Below are 18,741 nucleotides of genomic sequence, written 5' to 3'. Positions count from 1 at the left end.
TGGCGGGGGCCTGGGGGGTGGGAGTCCTGCTGGCGGCGGGGCGGAAGAGGCTGCCCTGCTGCGTGGAGGCGCTGGTGGAGAGGGGCCCGTGCTCGGGCTCGCCCGAGTCGCTCTCCGTGTAGCTGTAGGCCTGGGCGCGCGAGATGCCCTTCTGCTGCCGCCGCCACGAGTTGTAGTAGGTGGGGTCGCTGATGTAGTGGTTGACGAAGGAGTGGGCTTTCTGGTGGCTCGCGTCCACCTCGTACTCGCTGTCGCTTCCCTGCGGACGGGGGAAGCGGGTGAGCGCGGCGGCGGAGCGCTCTGTCCGCGAGCCGGGCTCCCGAGCCATGGGGTGAGCTTGCAGCCCCAAGCGATGGGGTGAGCTTACAGCCCCAAGAAATGGGGCGAGTTTGCACTCCAAGCCATGGGGCAAGCTTGCACCACAAGCCATGGGGCGAGCTTGCACCACAAGCCATGGGGCGAGCTTGCACCCAAGCCATGGGGCGAGCTTGCACCCAAGCCATGGGGCGAGCTTGCACCCAAGCCGTGGGGCGAGCTTGCACCCAAGCAATGGGGAGAGCTTGCACCCAAGCAATGGGGTGAGCTTGTCCCCCAGGNAGCAATGGGGAGAGCTTGCACCCAAGCAATGGGGTGAGCTTGTCCCCCAGGCAATGGGGCGAGCTTGCACCCAAGCCGTGGGGCGAGCTTGCACCACAAGCCATGGGGAGAGCTTGCACCCAAGCAATGGGGCGAACTTGCACCCAAGCAATGGGGTGAGCTTGCACCACAAGCCATAGGGCAAGCTTGCACCCCAAGCCATGGGGGGGAGCTTGCAGCCAAGCAATGGGGCAAGCTTGCTCTAGCACCACTGTCCCGGCTCGGGCTTTCCAGCACTGCACCGTTCCATTGGGACACCAGCTCCTCCACGAATGCAGCCCCCAGGCTCGCCACGGCTGCCCCACACCGAGATCCCAGCCCTCCCCGGGGCCGGCACAGCCCCAGCCGTGCTGCAGCCCAGGCGTTTCTGCCTCTTGCTGAAGGGGAATAAAACCTGAAGCAAAACGGCTGCATCACCCTCGGGCAGGCCAGCGCCYGGCGGAGAGGTCCCGGGGGCTGCCGTGCCCCCGGCTCCCGCGGCCTGGGGGGCCACGTTTCGGGGAGGAGGGGGCCGAGCGAGGCCGGGCCGGCTGCGCTGCCGCCCCGCTCTCTCTCGCTCCGCTCGCCGTAATTGAATTCAGCTCCCGGCGGCCGCGCACAAAGGGCCCATTCACRGGGCGGCGCGGCCGCCAGCAAAGCAATCCAGGCACAGCTTGCAGCTCTCGCAGCGCTCGACAGCTCCTCAAAGGCCCTCGAGCCCCGACAATGCGAGCGGGAGGCGAGCGCGGGTCCGCGGCCAGCRCCGAGGCAAAGGCAACGCCGGCGGAGGCAGGGCCGGAGGCTGCCTGCGAGGCTCGGCAGYGGCGGCTCGGCTCGGCACGGTCCGGAGCGACCCGCCGGCATGGCCAGGGACCCCCACGTCCCCCTGCCCGGGGAGATGCTCCCGTATCTGCCCTCGTGGGGAGGCGAGAGGGCATCGTCCCCGGGGCRCAGGAGGGAGCATCGTCCCCGGGGCGCGGGAGGGAGCAGCCCGCGCTCCCTGCYCGGCCGCAGCTGCCTCTTTTTCCCRGARGAGACAAAAGTGCCATTTTGTGGGGCTGGCAGAGCTGCCGGTCCCGGCACGGCGCCCCGCAGAGCCCGGGATGGAGCCAGCTCCGGCCGCGCTGCGAGGGGCAGCGCTGCCTCCAAGCGGGACGAGCACTGCTCTTCCCAAGCCTGCTCCAGGACGCCGGGCCGAGCGGGGGGGTTGGAGGCTGGGCAGGGCCACGGGGGGGGGGGGGGGGTCCCGGGGTGGTTACCTGAGAGTCGGAGACCTCGGAGGGCTTCTCCGTCAGGCTGCTGCTCTCGGCGGGGATGAGGTCGTTGTACTTGGTGACGTCCTCGTCCGAGTAGTGCAGGCTGCCAGGGCTGGGCCGCGGCGGGGACCTCGGCGAGACACGGATGCTCCGAGTCGCGCTCGGCACTGTCCCTCCTCGGGGCCGTGCCGTGCAAGGGGACGGAGCCCGGCCGGTTCCCCGGGACCCCCCCGCCTCCAGCCCCAAGCTGTGCCGAGACCCCCTGGCCCCTGCCCGTGGTCCACAGGTGCTCCGGGATTCCCAGTGGCTTTGGCCGTTTAGCATCTCTTAACCTTTAGGCGGACAGGGCTGGTGCCAGGTGGCTGCAGCAGAGGCATGAGGACAGCACACAGGTCCCCACAGGTGGCAGGTCCCTGGGGGGTGGCAGGTCCTCATGGGGCAGCAGGTCCTCGCGGGGCAGCAGGTCCTCGCGGGGCAGCAGCTCCCCATGGGATGGTAGGTCCCCATAGGGTGGTGGAGTCCCATGGGATGGCAGGTCCCCGTGGGGCAGCAGGTCCCCATAGGGCAGCAACTCCCCATGGGATGGCAGGTCCCCATGGGGCGGTGGAGTCCCATGGGGTGGCAGGTCCCCATGGGGTGGCAGGTCCTCGTGGGGCAGCAACTCCCCATGGGATGGCAGGTCCCCATGGGGTGGCAGGTCCCCACAGGGCGGCAGGGTTCCCTACCGGGTGTAGATGCCGTTCTTCCGGCAGAAGGAGTTCTTGACGGAGAGGCGCCGGTTGTTGAGCTCCAGCGCGGGGAAGCTGCCCTCGTCCAGGCTCACCATCTCGCCGTGGCTCAGGGCGTTCGCCTTGGCGCCGTTCCCTGCGGGCGCCCGGAGCTGAGCCCGGTGCCGGCCGGCAGGAGAGCCCCCCCCCCCCYCCCCGGCAGACCCCACCGCTTGCAGCTCCCGCACAACCTTCCCGGAGCCCCCCGAGGGCAACGCGGCACCGCGGCGGCCCAGACCCGGCACCCGGGTCCTCGCCGCTGGCCGGAGGCAGGGGAAGGGCGCGAGGGAGGGTCGTGCCGCTCCGGCTGCGGAGACGGCACAGTCCCCGCTGGGGGCCAAGCGGCACCGGGCCGGGGACGCCGCCGAGCCGCGGGAGCGCGGTCGCCCCATGCCCAGCCCCAGCGCCGTGGCTCAGCCCCCGAGCTGCAGCATCCCCTCCGGCTCCCGGCTCAACGGCTCTGTTTATTTAACGAGGAGGTCTGGATTTTCCCCACAATTTGAGCCCTTGATACAGCTAAGAAAACAGAGCTGTGTTTGACTAATCCCGGTGACCTCTGCCGAGCCCCCGGGCTGCCCGGCCTCCGCAGCTGACAGCGAGACAAGCCGTTTATTTAATCCCAAGCTCCCGGCGCTCTCCACAAAGCCTGCAACGTCTTTCTTGGACGTCGCTGGGCCCCCGGAGGAGCCGGGACCCGAGGCAGCAGCGATGGGCGCTGCTTTCCGGTCCCACTGCCCCAACGGGGGGACGCTCGGACCCTGCCAGCCCCGAGGACGTGGCACTGCCTGGCCTGTCCCCTCCCCRCGGTGCTCACCCGAGTCCGACTTCTTGGCGTACTTCTTGCTCTGCCCGCGGATGATGAGCACGAAGACGAGCAGAAGGATGAAGATGAGCCCGACGAGGGCAATGACCACCAGGAACCACCACTCCTCGTAGAAGGGGTTGGCTTTCTGGGCTGGACACAGCGCAGGGGGTCAGGGGGGCTCGGGTCTCCCCGGGCACGGATGGGGGATCCCGCTGCAGGGCCCAGGGAGCTGGATCCATGCGACGGAACTGGTCAGCCGGGGGTGGGATACTGGAGTGGGATGGGGATGCTGGGGGGCTTTGCATGGGGAGCGCTGCAGAGGGACCTGGGGCTCTGCCGGAGCCAGGAAGGGTTTCCGCAGCGGCCGTGGGGAGAAAGCCCTGTCGGGGCCCCCCGCTCCGGCACAGAGGTGACAGCGTCCTGCTCCAGGGACACCCGCACCGAACCCCCTGCCGGCTACCTGACACGGAGGGGGAGGGCGTGCTGGGGGTCCCGTAGCCGTAGTCGTTGACGGCGATGACGCGGAAGTCGTAGCTGACGCCCTGCTTGAGGATGTCCATGCTGAAGGTGTAGGAGGTCACCTCCYTGGGGATGTCCTTGATGAGGATGTCCCAGAGCCCCTCGTCTGGAAGAGAGCAGGAGGCTGGGAGCGGGGGGGGGGGACCGGCTCTGCGGGACTCCCCGGGGCGCGAGCCTGGTCTCTCTCGCCTTGCCCTAAAACACAGGCAGGGACCCTGCCCATTCCCAGCCCCTTCCCACCCCTTCTCCAGCGCCTGCTTCCCCCCGTCGTGCCGGGAGCGTGCCCTCCACCCTGCCCTCCCGGCRCCGAGCTCGCTCGCTGCAGCATCATGCGTTCAACGGCCGCAGCGACGGGCACGGCTGATTTATCGCCCGCTCTGCTCGCAGCCGAGGGCAGGGCGGCTCCGTGGGGACCGGAGCGTGGCCGGGGAGGGCGGCGCGCAGCGCGGGCTGGAAGGAGCCGGCGCCACTCCCCGCCTCGGCTTCCCGTTCTCCCGAGCTCGCTGCACGGAAGCGGCCAGCAGAGAGGAGCGCCGGTACCTGACGGCCGGGCCTCGATGACGTATCTGGTGATGGGTCCTTTGCCGGGGTCCCCGCTCGACCAGTGGATGGTGATAGCCGAGCCGTAGCGGGAGATGAAGGGCTCGCCGGGGGGGCCGGGGGCGCCTGGGGACCCAGAGCGGAGTCGGTGCCGCGGGGATGGACCCGTGCCGGGGGCACCATCCCGGCCCCTCTGCCCGGACACGGGGTCCCGCGCAGCCACCCCTACCTTCCCCGGGCCCCGTGGTGATGTTGGCCTCGATCTCCGGCCCGTAGGCGAAGGTTTTGGCGCGGATGCGGAAGCGGTACGTGACGCCCTCCGCCAGGTCCTTCACCTTCATCCACAGCGGGCTGCTCCCCTTCACGTCCACCGTCACGATCTTGCTGACGCCTGCGGGGACGGAGGCTGAGCCGTGCCCGGGGACCACGGGGGGACCCCCCCCCCCAAACCCGGCACGCGGGGCGCCCCGGCCGGGCCCTCACCGTCCACGGGCGTGCAGGGCTCATAGACGAGCCTGTAGCCCTCCAGGAGGCCGTTGGGCAGCGGCGGCGGCTCCCAGGACACGTTCACCGACGTGGTGGTCAGCTCGCTGAACTTGATGGAGCCGGGGGCGCTGGGGGCTGCGAGGGGAGGGGGTGGCAGGGGTGGCTCGGCGCTCCCGGCGGGATGCACCGGGCGCCGAGCCGCCTCGCAGCAAACGCCCTGCCGAGGTGCCGTGCATCCCGGGGTGATCCGGGGGAATGGTGTCCCCCTGGGACCGTCCCCTCGGCCCTCGCTCCTTTGTGCAAAGGAAAAAGGGGAAGGAGGAGGGAAGGAGGTGCCTGCGCTCTCAGGGGGCGACACACCAACCTCCCCCTTGTGCAGGGCACCGGGATCGGCAAAGCTCCCGGCACGTCCCAGGGCCCAGCAACCGAGAGAAAATCCAGGCCCCTTCCAGCAAAAACAGCGGCGGCATCTCTCCTCCTGCGGCACGGTGCGGCATGCCGAGCACGGCCCCGCGCGCCGAGGGAGCTGCGGGCTCCGCTCCGGGCACCGTTTCACTGCTGCGCGAGAGCAGTGAACATCACAGGGCCAAACTCGCACCAGGTACCAGGCGGAGGGGCCCTTCGAGCGGTGACGCCGGCAGGATCTGGCCCCCAAGCTGTGCCCTGTGCTGCAAGCGGGGCTGGCAAAGCCGGCGTCCCGCACTGCAGGAGCGACGCGGCACCGCGGGGTCGCTCCTAACAGCCAGCCCTGGCTGTGCCGGCCGGCCTCGCTCCCAGCCGTGGGGCACCAGGGCAATGAGCTTGCCCAGTCTCAGCCAACAACTTCACCTAGGTGTTTCCCCGACCTGCAAAACCTCTGGGACAAGCCCAGGGACCAGGCGCTGCTCAAGGCATCGGTGCGGGCACCAGACGTGGGGCGGGAAGAGCGGGAGCTGGAGTATCAAGGGGCGTCAGTTGAATTTTGCCGGAGCTGGACCCGCGGTGCCCCAATCCGCGCAGAGCCCGGGGCCGGGAGGGTCCGGATGCGGCCACGCTCGGCGAAGGGCTGGGCGACGCGGGGAGCCGAGCCGAGCCGAGCCGCGGTCCCCACCTGCCTGCTGCGTCCGCCCCGCCACGGGGGGGCTGCGGGGCCCGTCGCCCGCGGCGTTGAAGGCCGCGACGCTGACCCAGTACGAGGTGTAGCCCGTGAGGTTCTTCAGCTTCACCCCGCTCTCGGGCAGGAAGAGCGTCTTCACCCGCGCGCTCTTGTTCTGCCGCTGGGCCTCCCAGAAGTGGATCTGCAGGAGAAGGGGGCCCGGGCTCAGCACGGCTCTTGCCCCCCCCGGCAGCCCCTTTGCTGGGTCCAAACGCTCCCCGCAGCCCCCTCGCAGCAGCATCCCCGGCAGCATCCCGGCGACTTCCCCGCATCCCCCAGCAGCATCCCTGCCCTGGCAGCCGGGGACCGCGCAGCCACGTCCAAGGGCCGATTGCGCCATCTGCCGCCCTGTGGATGCTTGGAAGCAGGCTGGGACCCATCCCAAGGTCCTCAGCATCCCCCCAGAGCACCCAGCATCCCCGCAAGTGCACCCAGCATCCCCCCAAGGGCACTCAGCATCCCCCCAGCATCTCCCCAGAGCACCCAGCACCCCCGCAAGTGCACCCAGCATCTCTCCAGGGCACCCAGCATCTCCTCAACACCTGCCCAAGGACCAGCACTTGCCCAGGGCACCCTGCTTCCCCCCCGGGTTCCCAGTGTCTCCCCAACTTCTACCAGGGCACCCAGCATCTGCCCAAGCACCCAGCACCTCCCCAGGAACCCAGAGATCCCCGGCATCTCCCCAAGGCGCCTGGTGTCCCCCCAAGGCACCCGGCATCCCGGTGCCCCCAGGGAGGGGTGCGGTACCTTGTAGCCCTGGATGTCACCGTTCTGGCTCTCGGGGGGCGGCGGGTCCCAGGTGACGTCCAGCTGGGTGGCCGTGGCCGCCTGGACCGCCACGTTCTGCGGCGCGGCGGCGGGCACTGCGCAGGCGGAGGGGACGGCGTCAGCGCCCGGCCGTCCTCCCCCCGCTGCCGCCGGGATGGCGAGGAGGGGCAAAGCCCCCCCGCTGCCGGCTCGGCCGGCGTGGGCAGAGCCCCAGGGAGCCGGCGCGCGGGGAGCAGGGGGGTGCCAGACCGGAGGCTGGGCTGCGTGGGGGGGCGTTCGAGCCCCTTTCCTGCGCCGCCAGCGCCCCGGGCAGCCCCACRCTGGGCCACTCACCCGCTTCACCCACGAAGACCTCCTGGGGGGCGCTGGGGGGACCCTCGCCCACGGCGTTGTACACGCTCAGGCGGATCTCGTAGCGCCGGTGCTTGCTCAGGTCTGCAGGGGCAGAGGGAGACGGGGTGAGCGGGACCCCCCACCCCGGCCGGCGGGYGCAGGGGTCGGGTGCCAGGCTGATGGGGAACTCAGATGGGGCACCCTTGCCGGGGAAGACCATGGTGTCCCCAGGAGCAAAAGGAGGAGGCAGAGGTGTCCCCGCAGGGACGGGTGGCTTCGTGCCGCAGCACACACGGGCGGAGGGAAGGGACGCGCAGGACAGTGGGGAGGAGGCGCACGGAGAGCGGCGACTTACTGTGCAGCTCGTACTGGGTGAGCGAGACCTCGCTGAGGTTGTGCACGGYGTAGACGGCTGGGCGGCACGAGGAGGCGAGAGCAGGCGGCCGGTTAGTCCCACGCACGGCACGGGTGCACCCGCTCCCCCGAACACCCACCCCAGCACGGCCCAGCCCACCCATGGGCGCACGAGCAGGGTCTGCGCATCAGGGTCTCGGCGCAGCACCTCCGAGAGTAGCAGACGGAGCAAGGTGCAATGTTGGGATCTCACCCCGTCGCTCGTGCCAGCCCCCGACACAGAGGTGACCCCACTCCTTTAGGGACAGAGGACCGCCRTCCCCCCCGCCCCGGCAGCACACGCGTGCACACGCACAGCGGGCCGTGTTGCACGCAAGCCCCTGCGTTACGTGTACACACGTGCACACACGCACACGGGCACCCGCGTTGCAAGCGCGCAGAGGTCCCAGCGCAGCACGACTGAGCCAGCATCGCTGCGGACCGGCACGTTAGGGACCATCGGACCTGGTGACAACGAGGGGCTCGCGGCAGCTCCCCGGGGCTCAGCCGACGGCTCCGGGGGGAGCCCGCGGGCTGGGATGCGGGATGCACAGCCGGGGCGCCAGCACTCACGGGTGAGCTCGGCCCACGTGGCGCCGGGGTTGCCGATGCCGCGCAGGGTGAAGCCGCGCAGGCCGTCGTAGAGCAGCTCGCGGTACCGCAGGCGGAAACCCAGCAGGATCCCGTTGATCTTGTCCTCGGCCGGGGGCTGCGGGGGGTAGGATGGTGAGGGGCTGCTCCGACCTGGGGCTCCCTGGACATCCCCAATGACCCGTCCCCAGCATTGTCCCCACTCTCTGCCCGAGACCTTGGAGAGCCCTCGACACCTGCCTGGCCCCGGCACCTTGCCGTGGTGCCCGCGGGAGCCGCAGGGGACGGTACCTGCCAGCGGATGAGCACCGACGTGGTGGTGTGAGGGGTGACGGAGAGGATGGTGGGGGCTTCCTCGGGGGCTGCGGGGGCAGAAGGGGGCGGTGAGGCACGGGGGACACCCCTGCACAGGGGCATCCCCTCTCCCCCGGTGCCCCGCGCCTTCCCCGGCCCCTCCGCCCCCGGGGCACTGACCGGCCTGGAGGGTGGTGAGCGACTCCGACTCCTCGCTGTAGTCGCTGTCGCCAATGTCATTCGTCGCCTTCACGCGGAATTTGTAGGAGGTGAAGGGCTTCAGCCTGCGCAGGAGGGGAGCATGCCGGGGCCGGCATGAGGCTGCGGCCGCCCGGCGCTGCCTCCTCGCTCCCGGAGGTGGGAGGCAAAGCCGGGAATGCCGGCCCGGCTGGTTTACAACGCTGGCACAAGTGCTTCCCATCAGGGGGGGCGGATGGGGAAACCGAGGCACAGGGAAACCGAGGCACGGGACCCTTGCCCAAAGGCAGCCGCCGGGCAGAGCTCGGGTCCCGCTCGGGGATGCTCACCTCCGGGTTCGGGGCCGGCCGGCGGCTCACCTGTCCACGACGAAGGCGGTGGCGTTGTGGCCGACGGAGGCGGCGCGCGGGCCCCACTCGCCGGCGGGCAGCTCGCGGCTCTGCACCGTGTAGTAGCGCACGGGGGAGAGGCCGTCGCTGCCCGGCTCCCAGGAGAGCAGCACGCTGCGGGCTCCCACGTCCTCCTGCCGCGCCAGCGGCTTCCCGGGGGGCTGCGGGCGATCTGGGGGGGACAGGACGGGAGCACGGTGGGCACCCCGCGGGTGGGCACCCCGCTCGGCGCGCCCTCCCCCCCCGCCGTTACCTCTCTTCTCGGTGGTCACCACGAGCGCCTCGGCCGCCCGGCCCCAGCCCTTGCGGGTCTGCGCCGTGATGCGGAAGACGTAGGCGGACTCGGGCTGCAGGCCGGCAGCCGTGTACTGCCGGGCGCCGGGGCCGAGCACCTCGACGGCGGCGGCGCTGGCCGTGCTGGTGTTGAGGCGGTGGGTGACCTGGTAGGCTGCGGGGAAGGCGACGGCATGGCGGGGCTAGCGGTGGCCGCGGGAAGCTGGGGGCGGGGGGGGGAACGCGCCGCCCTGCGTCCCCCCCTCCTCCAGCCGGGGCCGGCACTGAGCTTTCCAATGAGCCCCTTCGACTCCCGTGCACGTGCCCGGCTGCGGAGCGGCCAAATCCCAGCGCCGCGGAGGCAGCGGGCACCGAGATGCTCAGAGGCATCTCGAGGAGCTGGTCCCTGCCCCCCCCCTCCCTGCATCGATCCCTGCTCCCAGTAACCCCCGTGCCCAGAGCTTGGCGCTCCCTGCGGAGCATCGTGGCGCCGCGGGACGGCTCCGCACCTACCCAGGATGACGCCGTTGGGCGCCGCGGGCGGCTGCCAGACGAGCCGCACCGAGGTCGTCCTCACCTCGGGGAAGAGGATGCCCACGGGGGGTCCGGGCACTGCGGGGTGGAGAGATGGTGTTGGCCGCGGCACCCCGATCCCGCACCGGCACCCCCCGGCCCATCCGGACCTTCCCCCACCAGCCGCGTGCCGGCACCCACCGTCGTCCAGCGTCCTCTCGAGGACGGGGGGGCGGCTGGGCACGCCGTCGCCGATCCTGGTGAAGGCCAGCACCCGGATCTCGTAGAGCACGTACTCGCGCAGCCCGGCGAGCTGGGYGCTCCGCGAGGCGTTGCCCTCCACCAGCCAGAAGCGGGCTCGCGCCTCCGAGTCCTTCTCCTTGTACATCACCTGCAACAGAGCCGGCGTGATGGGGCCGGGCACGCGGGAAGCCGTGGGAAAGCGGAGCCCCCCCACCCCGGCCAGGACAGGCGCTCACCTTGTAGCCCAGGATGAGGCCGTTGCAGTCGGCCTCGGGGATGTCGTTCCATCGCACCAGCATGCTGCTGGAGGTGGTGGCCAGCGCGGACACGTTGGTGGGGCCGGAGGAGGGCACTGGGCAGGGGCACAGGAGCGCGAGTCAGGGCCGGGTCCGGCCAGGCGGGCGCCCGGCGCGGCTGGGGGACACGGTGGTACCTGACTCCCGGGTGCGCCCCGCCACCAAGGGGCTCCAGGGCCCGGAGCCGATGGCGTTGAAGGCTTGGACCTGCACCCGGTACTCGGTCCACTCCTCCAGGTCCTCGATGGTGTACTCCCGCTCCACGCGGTCGTGGACGACGTGCACCAGCGGCCGCCCGCGCCCGTCCGACCGCGCGTACCGGATCCGGTAGCCCACCGAGTCGGGGTTCCCGTTGTACTGCTGCTCAGGCAGCGGCTGGCCCGGCCGCGGGAAAACAGGCACCGTCACTCCCCAGGTGCTGTCCCAAACCCGCCCGGGCTCCCTCCTCCCCTCGGCTCCCCCCGAGCTGCTAGGCAGGGCCAGCTCAGCTCCCCGTGGTCCAGCCCGCCCTGGCGAGGCCCATACACAGCCCCTGTGAGCCCCATGCACTGCGCCCCGGGGTGCAGCCCCATGCACAGCCCCAGTGAGCCCCGTGCATGGTGCCCCAGGGTGCAGCCCTGTGCACAGCGCCCCAGTGTGCAGCCCCGTGCACAGCGCCCCAGGGTGCAGCCCCATGCACGACACCCCAAGGTACAGCCCCGTGCACGGCCCCCCCCAAGGTACAGCCCCGCCATCCCTCACCATCCAGCGCAGCCACAGGCTGGTCTCGCTGGCCRTCCGCAGGGTGACGTTGGCGGGCGCCACGTCCGGGGGGGCCTGCAGGGTCTGGATCCTGCGGGAAGGCAGGCTGGGGGGGCTGGTGCCCACGATGTTCACCTGCCGCATGCGGAAGCTGAGGGAGGGAGCGGGGGGAGAGACGGGGTCACGGCGCGCGACGAAAGGGCTCCGGCTGCCCAGGGCTGAGGCCCCGGCACGGCACCCGCACGGGATCCATCCCGGCCACTCGCCTGTAGTAGGTGTAGGGGTTCAGGTTGGGCACCTCCATGGAGCGGGCGTCGGGCTCGTTGGCCAACTGGTGGACGAGCCCCCACTCTTGGGCCTCGCCGGTCTGGCCCACCTGCAAGGGGCGAGCGGGCTGAGCGGTGCCCGGGCGCCCGCCGGCCGTCCCCGAGCCACCCCGCCGCCCCGTACCTGCGCCTCCACCTGCCAGCGGGAGATGGASGTCTTGCCGTCGTAGCCCGGCCGAAACTGGAGGGTGACGGAGCGGGGGCCGATGTTGGAGATGCCCAGGTTGGTGGGGGCACCGGGGAGCTCTGCAGGCAGAGGGTGCGATGGCACCGGGGGGGGGGGGTGCTCCCCGCCGAGCCGGCCCGCGGCACGCCGCGGCGTGCACCGCGCCGGGGTGTCTCACCTGGGGGCACCCCCGAGGAGATGGTGGAGGAGGAGATCTGCCCTTGGCCCTTGGAGGTCATGGCGGCCACCTCGATGGTGTAGGTGGTGAGGGCGGTGAGGCCGGTGACGCGGTACTCCAGGGTGACGTTGGGCAGGTAGTGCGTCACCCGCGTGTTGGTGCGGTTGTACTCCTCCCAGGAGATCCGGTAGCCTGAAACGCACCCCGCGCCTTGTCAACCGGGGCCGCCGGCAGCTCCGGGATGGAGCCGCTCCAAGCCTGGCCCCGAGCTCGCCGGCGGGAGCCGGGGGCTGCCTCACCGGTGAGGATGCCGTTCTTCTCCAGCGGCTCCTGCCAGCTGACCTTCAGCGACGTGTCCAGGATCTCGCCGAAGCCGAGGTGCCCCACGGGGCCAGGCACTGCCCAAAGAGAGCCCGGGGGGTCAGAGCCGCGGGGAGACCCGGCGGCGGAGCGGGACGCGGGCGCYGGCGGGCAGAGCGCGGAGCCTCCCCGTACCGTCCTCGTGGGTGCGCACCAGCTGGGGCGGGCTGCGCGGGCCGTCCCCCGGCGTGGTGAAGCACAGCACCGACGTCAGGTACTCGGCGAACTTCTTCAGCCCCGCCACGTAGCCCACGTGGACGCTGTCCTGGAAGTTGGGACGCACCGTCACCACCGTCGCCTCCTCCTCGTGCTCCGGCTCCCAGGCGATGAGCTGCGGGCAGAGAGGCGCTGGGCGGCCCGGCCCCCGCTCCGCTCGCGGGCACCCGCGCCCCGGCTCCTCGCCCCCCGCCCCGGGCACCACCGCGTTCATCAGCATCGATTAAACCTCAATGAACGGTGCGGGGAGCCCCCGAATCCGTCTCACACCGCACGCTGACCCATGCGACCCGATGCAGGGCGCCGCGTCGGCGCCGCGCTCCCATCAGCACCAGCGCACTGCCATCTGCTCGCCCGCGTTTAGAAGGGGATGTTTGGGCATCTAATTGGTATTGTGCAAGAGAGTCGATATAGCAACTTAATTAAGCACTAATTAGGCCCTAAAAATACTAATCAAAAATACTAAAGTGCCGTTTAATAAGAATGTTAAATACCCTGCTCGCTCTGGTTATCTCGTTCAGTGGCAATTAAATTCCTCGACTTCTTTTGAGTGGATTAAGAAACAAGTTTAATGTTTTAATTCAATTTAATTAACGTAAATTTGAATTAATTGCAATTTGCAATTAATTACAGAGTGCAGGAGATGCGGAGCCCATGCAAGTGTTAAATCTCAGTAAACATTATTTTAACAGTCAGACTGGAATCAATTAAAATAGCCAGGGTTTTCTGCAATGAAAAATCAAGCCAGTTTGCACGGGTTGGCCGGGACCTGCAAAAGTTTCCTCCCTGGCAGGCGGGGCTGCATCAGGGGACCCCCGCGGGAACGGCAGCCGGACGCCGGGGCCCCGTTTGGGGTCCTCGTCCCTCACCTTGTAGCCCTGGTTGATGCCGTTGATGAACTGGGGGCTGGGGGGGTTCCAGGTGAAGCGGATGGTGGTGGAGTTGGTGGCCTCGGTCTGCACGTTTCCCGGGGGCACCGTCGGGACTGCCGGGGACAAGGGCAGGCTCGCAGCGGCTCCGGCACCCTCCTCTGCCCGGGCTGGGGGCACCCTTGGCCAGGGAGACCCCGGGCACCCAAGCGCCCCAAGATGGGGCGATGCCCCTGGTTGGGTCAACTCTGCCCTTGGGGTCTGCTCTGGCTCCACAGCCCGTGACTGGTCCCACTGGGGTCCCTGCACCCATTCATCCGTGGTGCATCCCTGTCCCCCTGCACCCATCCCTCTGCGGTGCACCCCTGTCCCCTGCCACTGTCCCTCTGCACCGCGTCCCTGCACAGCAATGCCCACTTGGGCAATGGCCAAGCACCGGTGATGGAGCTGGGTCCCCGCGCGCCCCGTCCCATCCCTGCCTACCTCCCTGCAGCGTCCACTCGGTCACCTTCATGCTGTACACCCCCAGGCCGGCGCTGTTGTAGGCCGCCACCTCGATCTCGTAGTTGGTCCAGATGATGAGGTCCTCCAGCAGCAGGTTGTTGACGTCGGCGTTGGTGATGTTCTTGAACTGGTAGCCCACGGGCAGGCCGGCCAGGCAGTACCTGGGCACGAGGGGCCATCAGAGGCGCCGGCGTCCCCGCAGGCGCCCCGGAACGCTCGCCAGCCGCCCCCGGCGCCTACCGGATGACGTAGCCCTTGAGGATGCCATTCTGGTGGCTCTCGGGGGGCGGCTGCCACTGGATCATGATGGACTGGTTGGTGCGGCCGCTGGCGATGACGTTCTGGGGGGGCGCGGAGGGCGGCTCCTCGGGCAGGGACACCCTGCGGCGGGACGGGGCGTGGGTGAGGAGCCCGGGGCCACCAGCGCGCCCGGGCCCCCCCGACCGCCGCTCACCTCTCCGTGTCCTTGCTGAACTGGCCCTTGCCCACGTCGTTCACGGCGCACAGGCGGAACTGGTAGGAGCGAGCGGGCACCAAGCCCCTCACCACCACCGACGTCAGCGCGGGGTCCACGCTGGCCAGCAGCACGGTCCAGGGTGCATCTGGGCAGGGGACAGCGGGACAGCGGCGTGGGGGACCGGGCTGGCCAGACCCCCCCATCCCCTTCCCCATAGAAGGTCTACTAAAGAGTCAAGTGGTCCCCAAGCTCTCCGGAGCTTCTCGTCCCCTTCCTGAGCCTGCTGTCACCTTGTCCCTCTTCCTCCTTGCCCACCACCATGCCTCCATCCCTTCCCCGGCTGCCACCCTCTCCCGCCGCGGGGCGATGAGCTGGGAGGAGGACGGAGACCGGCCATCGCTCCGTGCCGTCCCAGGAGCCGCCGGCACGGAGGCGGCACGGTGGCAGCGGCCCCTTACTGTTCTCAGAGACCTCCACGACGTAGCGGAGCAGGGGGCTGTTGCCGTCGAAGGGTTTGGCCCAGGTCAGGTTGATGGCGCGTTTCTCCAGGGGGCTCAGGGCGGCCACGGGGCTCTCCGGGGCGTGGGGGAGCTGCCTGGACGAGGGGCAGGGGGACGCGGCGGTCAGGGCCGGGGCCGCCGGGACGGGCTCAGGGGGACGCGCGGTGCCCCGAGGCAGCGGGGACGCTCACCGGACGCGGAGGTGGGCGCTGCGCGAGTCGTTGCCTCCGGCCGAGACCACCTTGCAGGTGTAGGTGCCGATGTCGCCCGACCAGGTCTGGGAGATGTGCAGCGTGCCCTCCTCATCCAGGCGCACCCGCCCGGCGCCGTCCAGGCTCAGCGGCGCCCCGTCCTTCTCCCAGACGTACCTGCACCGGGACGCGCACCCGGGAGTCCCGATGCCCCGGCACCCCCCCCCCCCCCCCCCAGCCCCACGAGCGCAGGGGGGGCCCAGGCGTCCTGCGCGGCGGCGTGCCGGGAGCCCCTCGTGCACGGCACCAGGTGGCACTGCAGGACCACCGTGCGGCGGCCGGGCTGGGGACCGCGCGGTGGCAGCGGCATCCCCTGTCCCCCCTCTTCTCCGGCCCAGGATTGCCACCCCCCACGGCACCCCAGCGAGACCAGGTTCACCCACCTGATGCCCACGCTGGGGTCGTGGGTGACCCCGCAGCTCATGAAGGCCTTGGTCCCCTTAATGACGCTCTGGTCCTGCGGCGGGTCRGTGATGCGTGTCCTCGCTGCGGGAGGGACGGGGTGAGCCACCGGCACTGCCCAGACGGCTCTGGGGTGGGCGGCGTTGGCAGGGGGGAAGGGACAGAGCTGCGAGGGATCGAGCTGGCAAGCGGGACACGGGATGGCATCACATGTGGCCTTGCTGGACTGAGTCTTTGCACCTCTCCAAACAGGCCGGCCAAGTGCCCGTGCCCATCCCGGTCCTGGGCGTCCCCAGCGAGCTTGCACCGTGGCTGGGTCCATCCCGCGCCGTGCACGCGGGCAGGGCGGCAGCAGAGCCCAGCTGCCCGCGGAGCAGGATCCATCCCGCGCCGTGCACGCGGGCAGGGCAGCAGCAGAGCCCGGCTGCCCGCGGAGCGGGGTCCATCCCGCGCCGTGCACGCGGGCAGGGCGGCGGGCAGGAGGGTTCCTTACCCCAGACGACGAGGTCGGCGGAGGCCTCGTCCACGCCGCGGGAGTTGGTGGCCAGGCAGGCGTAGGTGCCGGCGTCGGCGAGGTGCGCGGGGCTGACGAGCAGGCTGCCCGACTCCAGCAGGGTGAAGCGCGGGAGCTGCACGGACCCGCTGGCCAGGATCCGCTCCCCTGGGGCGCACGAGGGAGCCCGTCAGCCCCGAGAGGGACCTCGGCCGAGCCGAGCAGCCACGCGCCCGGGTACCAAATGGGGAGGAGGCAGGGCTCTTGGCCGAGAGCCACAGGTGTGACGAGTTTGCAGAGAACGTCCCGGCGGCACGCAGGGGCRGAGAGGGCAGGCGCAGGGCTCCGAGGGCGGCTTTGCCGGCAGCACCCGCGGCCCCGTCCCGGCGCCRTTTACCTTTCTGCCAGGTGATGGCGGGGCGCGGAGCCCCCGAGGTCTCGCAGTTGAGGATCACGGACATGCCGTCGATCACCGTGCTGTCCTGGGGGCCCTTGGTGATGTTGGGGGYGATGCCTGGAGCGGGCACAGACGCACGGCCGCCCCTGAAGACCGTTCCGGCGCTGACCCGCTGCCAGGGCACAAACCCCCGGCACCCCCCAGGCTCATCCCACCCACCCCCCCCCGGCAGGGCACGCCGGGCTGCGGTGCGGGGGCCGGCTGGCACCTACTGGTCACGGCCAGGTACGTGGTGGTCTGCACCTCGCCGGCGGCGTTGCGGGCGAAGCACTGGAACATGCCGGTGTCGTCCGGGAGCAGCCCGCTGATCTGCAGGCTGCCGTCCGCCAGCAGCCGGAAGCGGGACAGCTTCTCCAGGGGGATGAGGGCTGCGTCCTTGTACCAGGCCGTGGCGGGGGGCGGCACGCCTTTGGCTTGGCAGGGGATGGCCACCACCTTCTCCATTTCGGCCGTGATGTGCCTCTCCGGCTCCTTGACGAACTGCGGCGGCTCTGCGAAGGGCAGCCCGGAGATGGGAAGCGCCCGCGTGCTGGGGGGGGGGAGAGCCGGGACCCTGCCGCCCCACCGCCAAACGCAGACTCCCCTTCGCCAGCGCCAGCAGCCCCAGGGCTGAGACCGCCCCCAACTCGCCGCACGGGTGGCTCGGGCTACCCGGGGGCCGGCTCCTTACCCAGCACGGAGAGGTAGGCGCCCTGGGCCACGGCGGGCACGCTGCTGCTGCGGAGCACGGCCTCGCACTCGTAGTAGCCGCTGTCGCCCAGCGCCGGGTTGAGGATGGTGAGCCGGCGGCTGTAGTCGCTGATGCCGCTCGAGACGGGCGTCCCGTCCTTCTTCCAGACRATGTGCAGCTTCATCAGCGGCCTGGGGGAGCCGGGAGCACGTCGAGAGCCAGCCCCGGCCCCAGCCCCCCCCGCCTGGCCAGGGCGTTCCGGGGGACCCAGGAGTCCTGGGCTACGGCTGTGCCCCCACCCGGGCTCCGGGGGGATCCAGCTGCTGCATCCCTGCCCGACCGGGAGGATCCCAGCCCCGGCTCCGCGCGCGCCCGGCTACTCGCCTGGCGTTGGCCACGCACTCCATGGTCACCTCCGAGGTCCCGGCCACCACGCTGGTGTTCCTGGGTGGAACAATGATGGTGGGTGCGATGGGATCAGCCGGGCCACCCACGTCTGGGGAGAAGCAGGCCAAAGCGACAGCCATCAGCACCCGCTGCCCGCGCGCCCGCACCCGTATCCCGGGGGGGGGCCCAGACCCCGGTGAGGATCCCCAAAGTCCCTTTTCCCAGGGCTTGGTCTGCATGGCATGGGTGAGAGCCACGAGAGGACTACGGGCTCTGTCTCCCGGGCAGGTCCAGCCCATCACCCCGGCATCAGGGCACCTCCATAGCTCCCCCACAAACCCTCTCAGCCAGCAGGACCTCGGCGAGCCCGGAGGGAGCAGGCAGGGTGTCCCCCCATCCTGGACGCCCACCCCTGCTCCCCGGCACAGCCCGGGGCTGCCCTTCCCCATGGCCCCACGCTGGCGCGTCTCCGGCCCGTCCCCTCTCCGCGAGGCGCCGGCTGGGAGGGAGCGGGGAGAAAGGGAATATATAAAGCAAAATAATTGCAACAATAAAAAACCCTCATGTAGGCGCCATAAAAATGTGATCAGCTTGAAAGCTGCTGATATAGCTGAATCCATAAACACGGGCTCTAAGTTGTTTATTGGGCGCTGGGACGGCGAGGTGCAGAGCAACAGATTAACGGGGCAGGAGGGAAAGGGGGACGGATAAAGTCCTGCCTGGAGAGGCACAAAAGCACCTGCGCTCGGAGCCAACAGCGGTAGGAGCGGCACAGAGGACCGCAGGGACCGATGCCGCCTTGGGGCGTCTTTCCCGGGACGTGCTCATCCCCTAAACAGGGGCTGGAGGAGCCGGGTCCCGGGAGCAGAGGGACGGGGCCACCCGGGTGTCCCCATGCGGGGGCTGACGCGGAGCAACGCGGGGGGCAGGGGGCAGGAGGGGGGACAGGGGCAAAGCCGGGCAGGGCGACCGYGGCAGGGGCTCTCCCGCGCTGGGCTACGTCGCACGGCACCTCCCGCCGCGGTGCCCGGGAGCCGTCGGCCCAAAGCGCCTCGATAAATTTCGAGGCGGCTGAATTGCCAAGTCAGCAGAAGCTGGAGCCTCCAAAGAGATTTACTGCAAATTAAACGTGGGCCCCAGCCGGGGGGAGCCGGGGGGAGCCGGGCCGCCCGCGCGGGCACTCACTCGCCACGGCCAGCGTGATGGGCTGGCTCGTCTTGTTGTCCCCGTTCTTGTCRTTCACCGCCTGCACGTAGTAGCGCCCCGCGTCCGGGGCCACCGTGGAGAGGATCACCAGCGTGTTGTCCAGCGTGATGGCTCTGCGGGGCCGGGGCGGTGGCGTGGGATGGT

The 18,741-nt window shown here is 70.4% G+C and overlaps 1 protein-coding gene across 1 annotated transcript in view; it reads right to left on the bottom strand.

Moving 5' to 3' along the window:
- SDK2 (sidekick cell adhesion molecule 2) overlaps positions 1-18,741 on the bottom strand; it is a 48,386-nt gene that overhangs the window by 1,115 nt on the left and 28,530 nt on the right. Inside the window, exons 5-44 of the mRNA XM_026067651.1 lie at positions 18,577-18,710; positions 17,389-17,500; positions 17,005-17,195; positions 16,547-16,825; positions 16,275-16,391; positions 15,878-16,045; positions 15,366-15,468; positions 14,923-15,099; positions 14,690-14,826; positions 14,229-14,376; positions 14,015-14,155; positions 13,754-13,935; positions 13,271-13,386; positions 12,321-12,516; positions 12,125-12,223; positions 11,826-12,017; positions 11,606-11,727; positions 11,422-11,531; positions 11,156-11,306; positions 10,552-10,789; positions 10,355-10,470; positions 10,077-10,266; positions 9,876-9,974; positions 9,343-9,537; positions 9,060-9,261; positions 8,683-8,786; positions 8,500-8,570; positions 8,191-8,326; positions 7,580-7,636; positions 7,225-7,326; positions 6,871-6,986; positions 6,079-6,265; positions 4,986-5,123; positions 4,732-4,893; positions 4,503-4,628; positions 3,904-4,068; positions 3,453-3,593; positions 2,597-2,735; positions 1,875-2,001; positions 5-259 (exon numbers count right to left, since the gene is read on the bottom strand). Of these exons, the coding sequence (XP_025923436.1) occupies positions 5-259; positions 1,875-2,001; positions 2,597-2,735; positions 3,453-3,593; positions 3,904-4,068; positions 4,503-4,628; positions 4,732-4,893; positions 4,986-5,123; positions 6,079-6,265; positions 6,871-6,986; positions 7,225-7,326; positions 7,580-7,636; positions 8,191-8,326; positions 8,500-8,570; positions 8,683-8,786; positions 9,060-9,261; positions 9,343-9,537; positions 9,876-9,974; positions 10,077-10,266; positions 10,355-10,470; positions 10,552-10,789; positions 11,156-11,306; positions 11,422-11,531; positions 11,606-11,727; positions 11,826-12,017; positions 12,125-12,223; positions 12,321-12,516; positions 13,271-13,386; positions 13,754-13,935; positions 14,015-14,155; positions 14,229-14,376; positions 14,690-14,826; positions 14,923-15,099; positions 15,366-15,468; positions 15,878-16,045; positions 16,275-16,391; positions 16,547-16,825; positions 17,005-17,195; positions 17,389-17,500; positions 18,577-18,710 (5,941 nt within the window). The remainder of the gene's footprint in view (positions 1-4; positions 260-1,874; positions 2,002-2,596; positions 2,736-3,452; positions 3,594-3,903; positions 4,069-4,502; positions 4,629-4,731; positions 4,894-4,985; positions 5,124-6,078; positions 6,266-6,870; positions 6,987-7,224; positions 7,327-7,579; positions 7,637-8,190; positions 8,327-8,499; positions 8,571-8,682; positions 8,787-9,059; positions 9,262-9,342; positions 9,538-9,875; positions 9,975-10,076; positions 10,267-10,354; positions 10,471-10,551; positions 10,790-11,155; positions 11,307-11,421; positions 11,532-11,605; positions 11,728-11,825; positions 12,018-12,124; positions 12,224-12,320; positions 12,517-13,270; positions 13,387-13,753; positions 13,936-14,014; positions 14,156-14,228; positions 14,377-14,689; positions 14,827-14,922; positions 15,100-15,365; positions 15,469-15,877; positions 16,046-16,274; positions 16,392-16,546; positions 16,826-17,004; positions 17,196-17,388; positions 17,501-18,576; positions 18,711-18,741) is intronic.

The sequence above is a fragment of the Apteryx rowi genome, unplaced genomic scaffold, assembly GCF_003343035.1.
Source record: "Apteryx rowi isolate R43461 unplaced genomic scaffold, aptRow1 scaffold_26, whole genome shotgun sequence".
Classification (NCBI taxonomy): Eukaryota; Metazoa; Chordata; class Aves; order Apterygiformes; family Apterygidae; genus Apteryx; species Apteryx rowi.
This window is presented reverse-complemented; position numbering and strand designations above follow the sequence as displayed.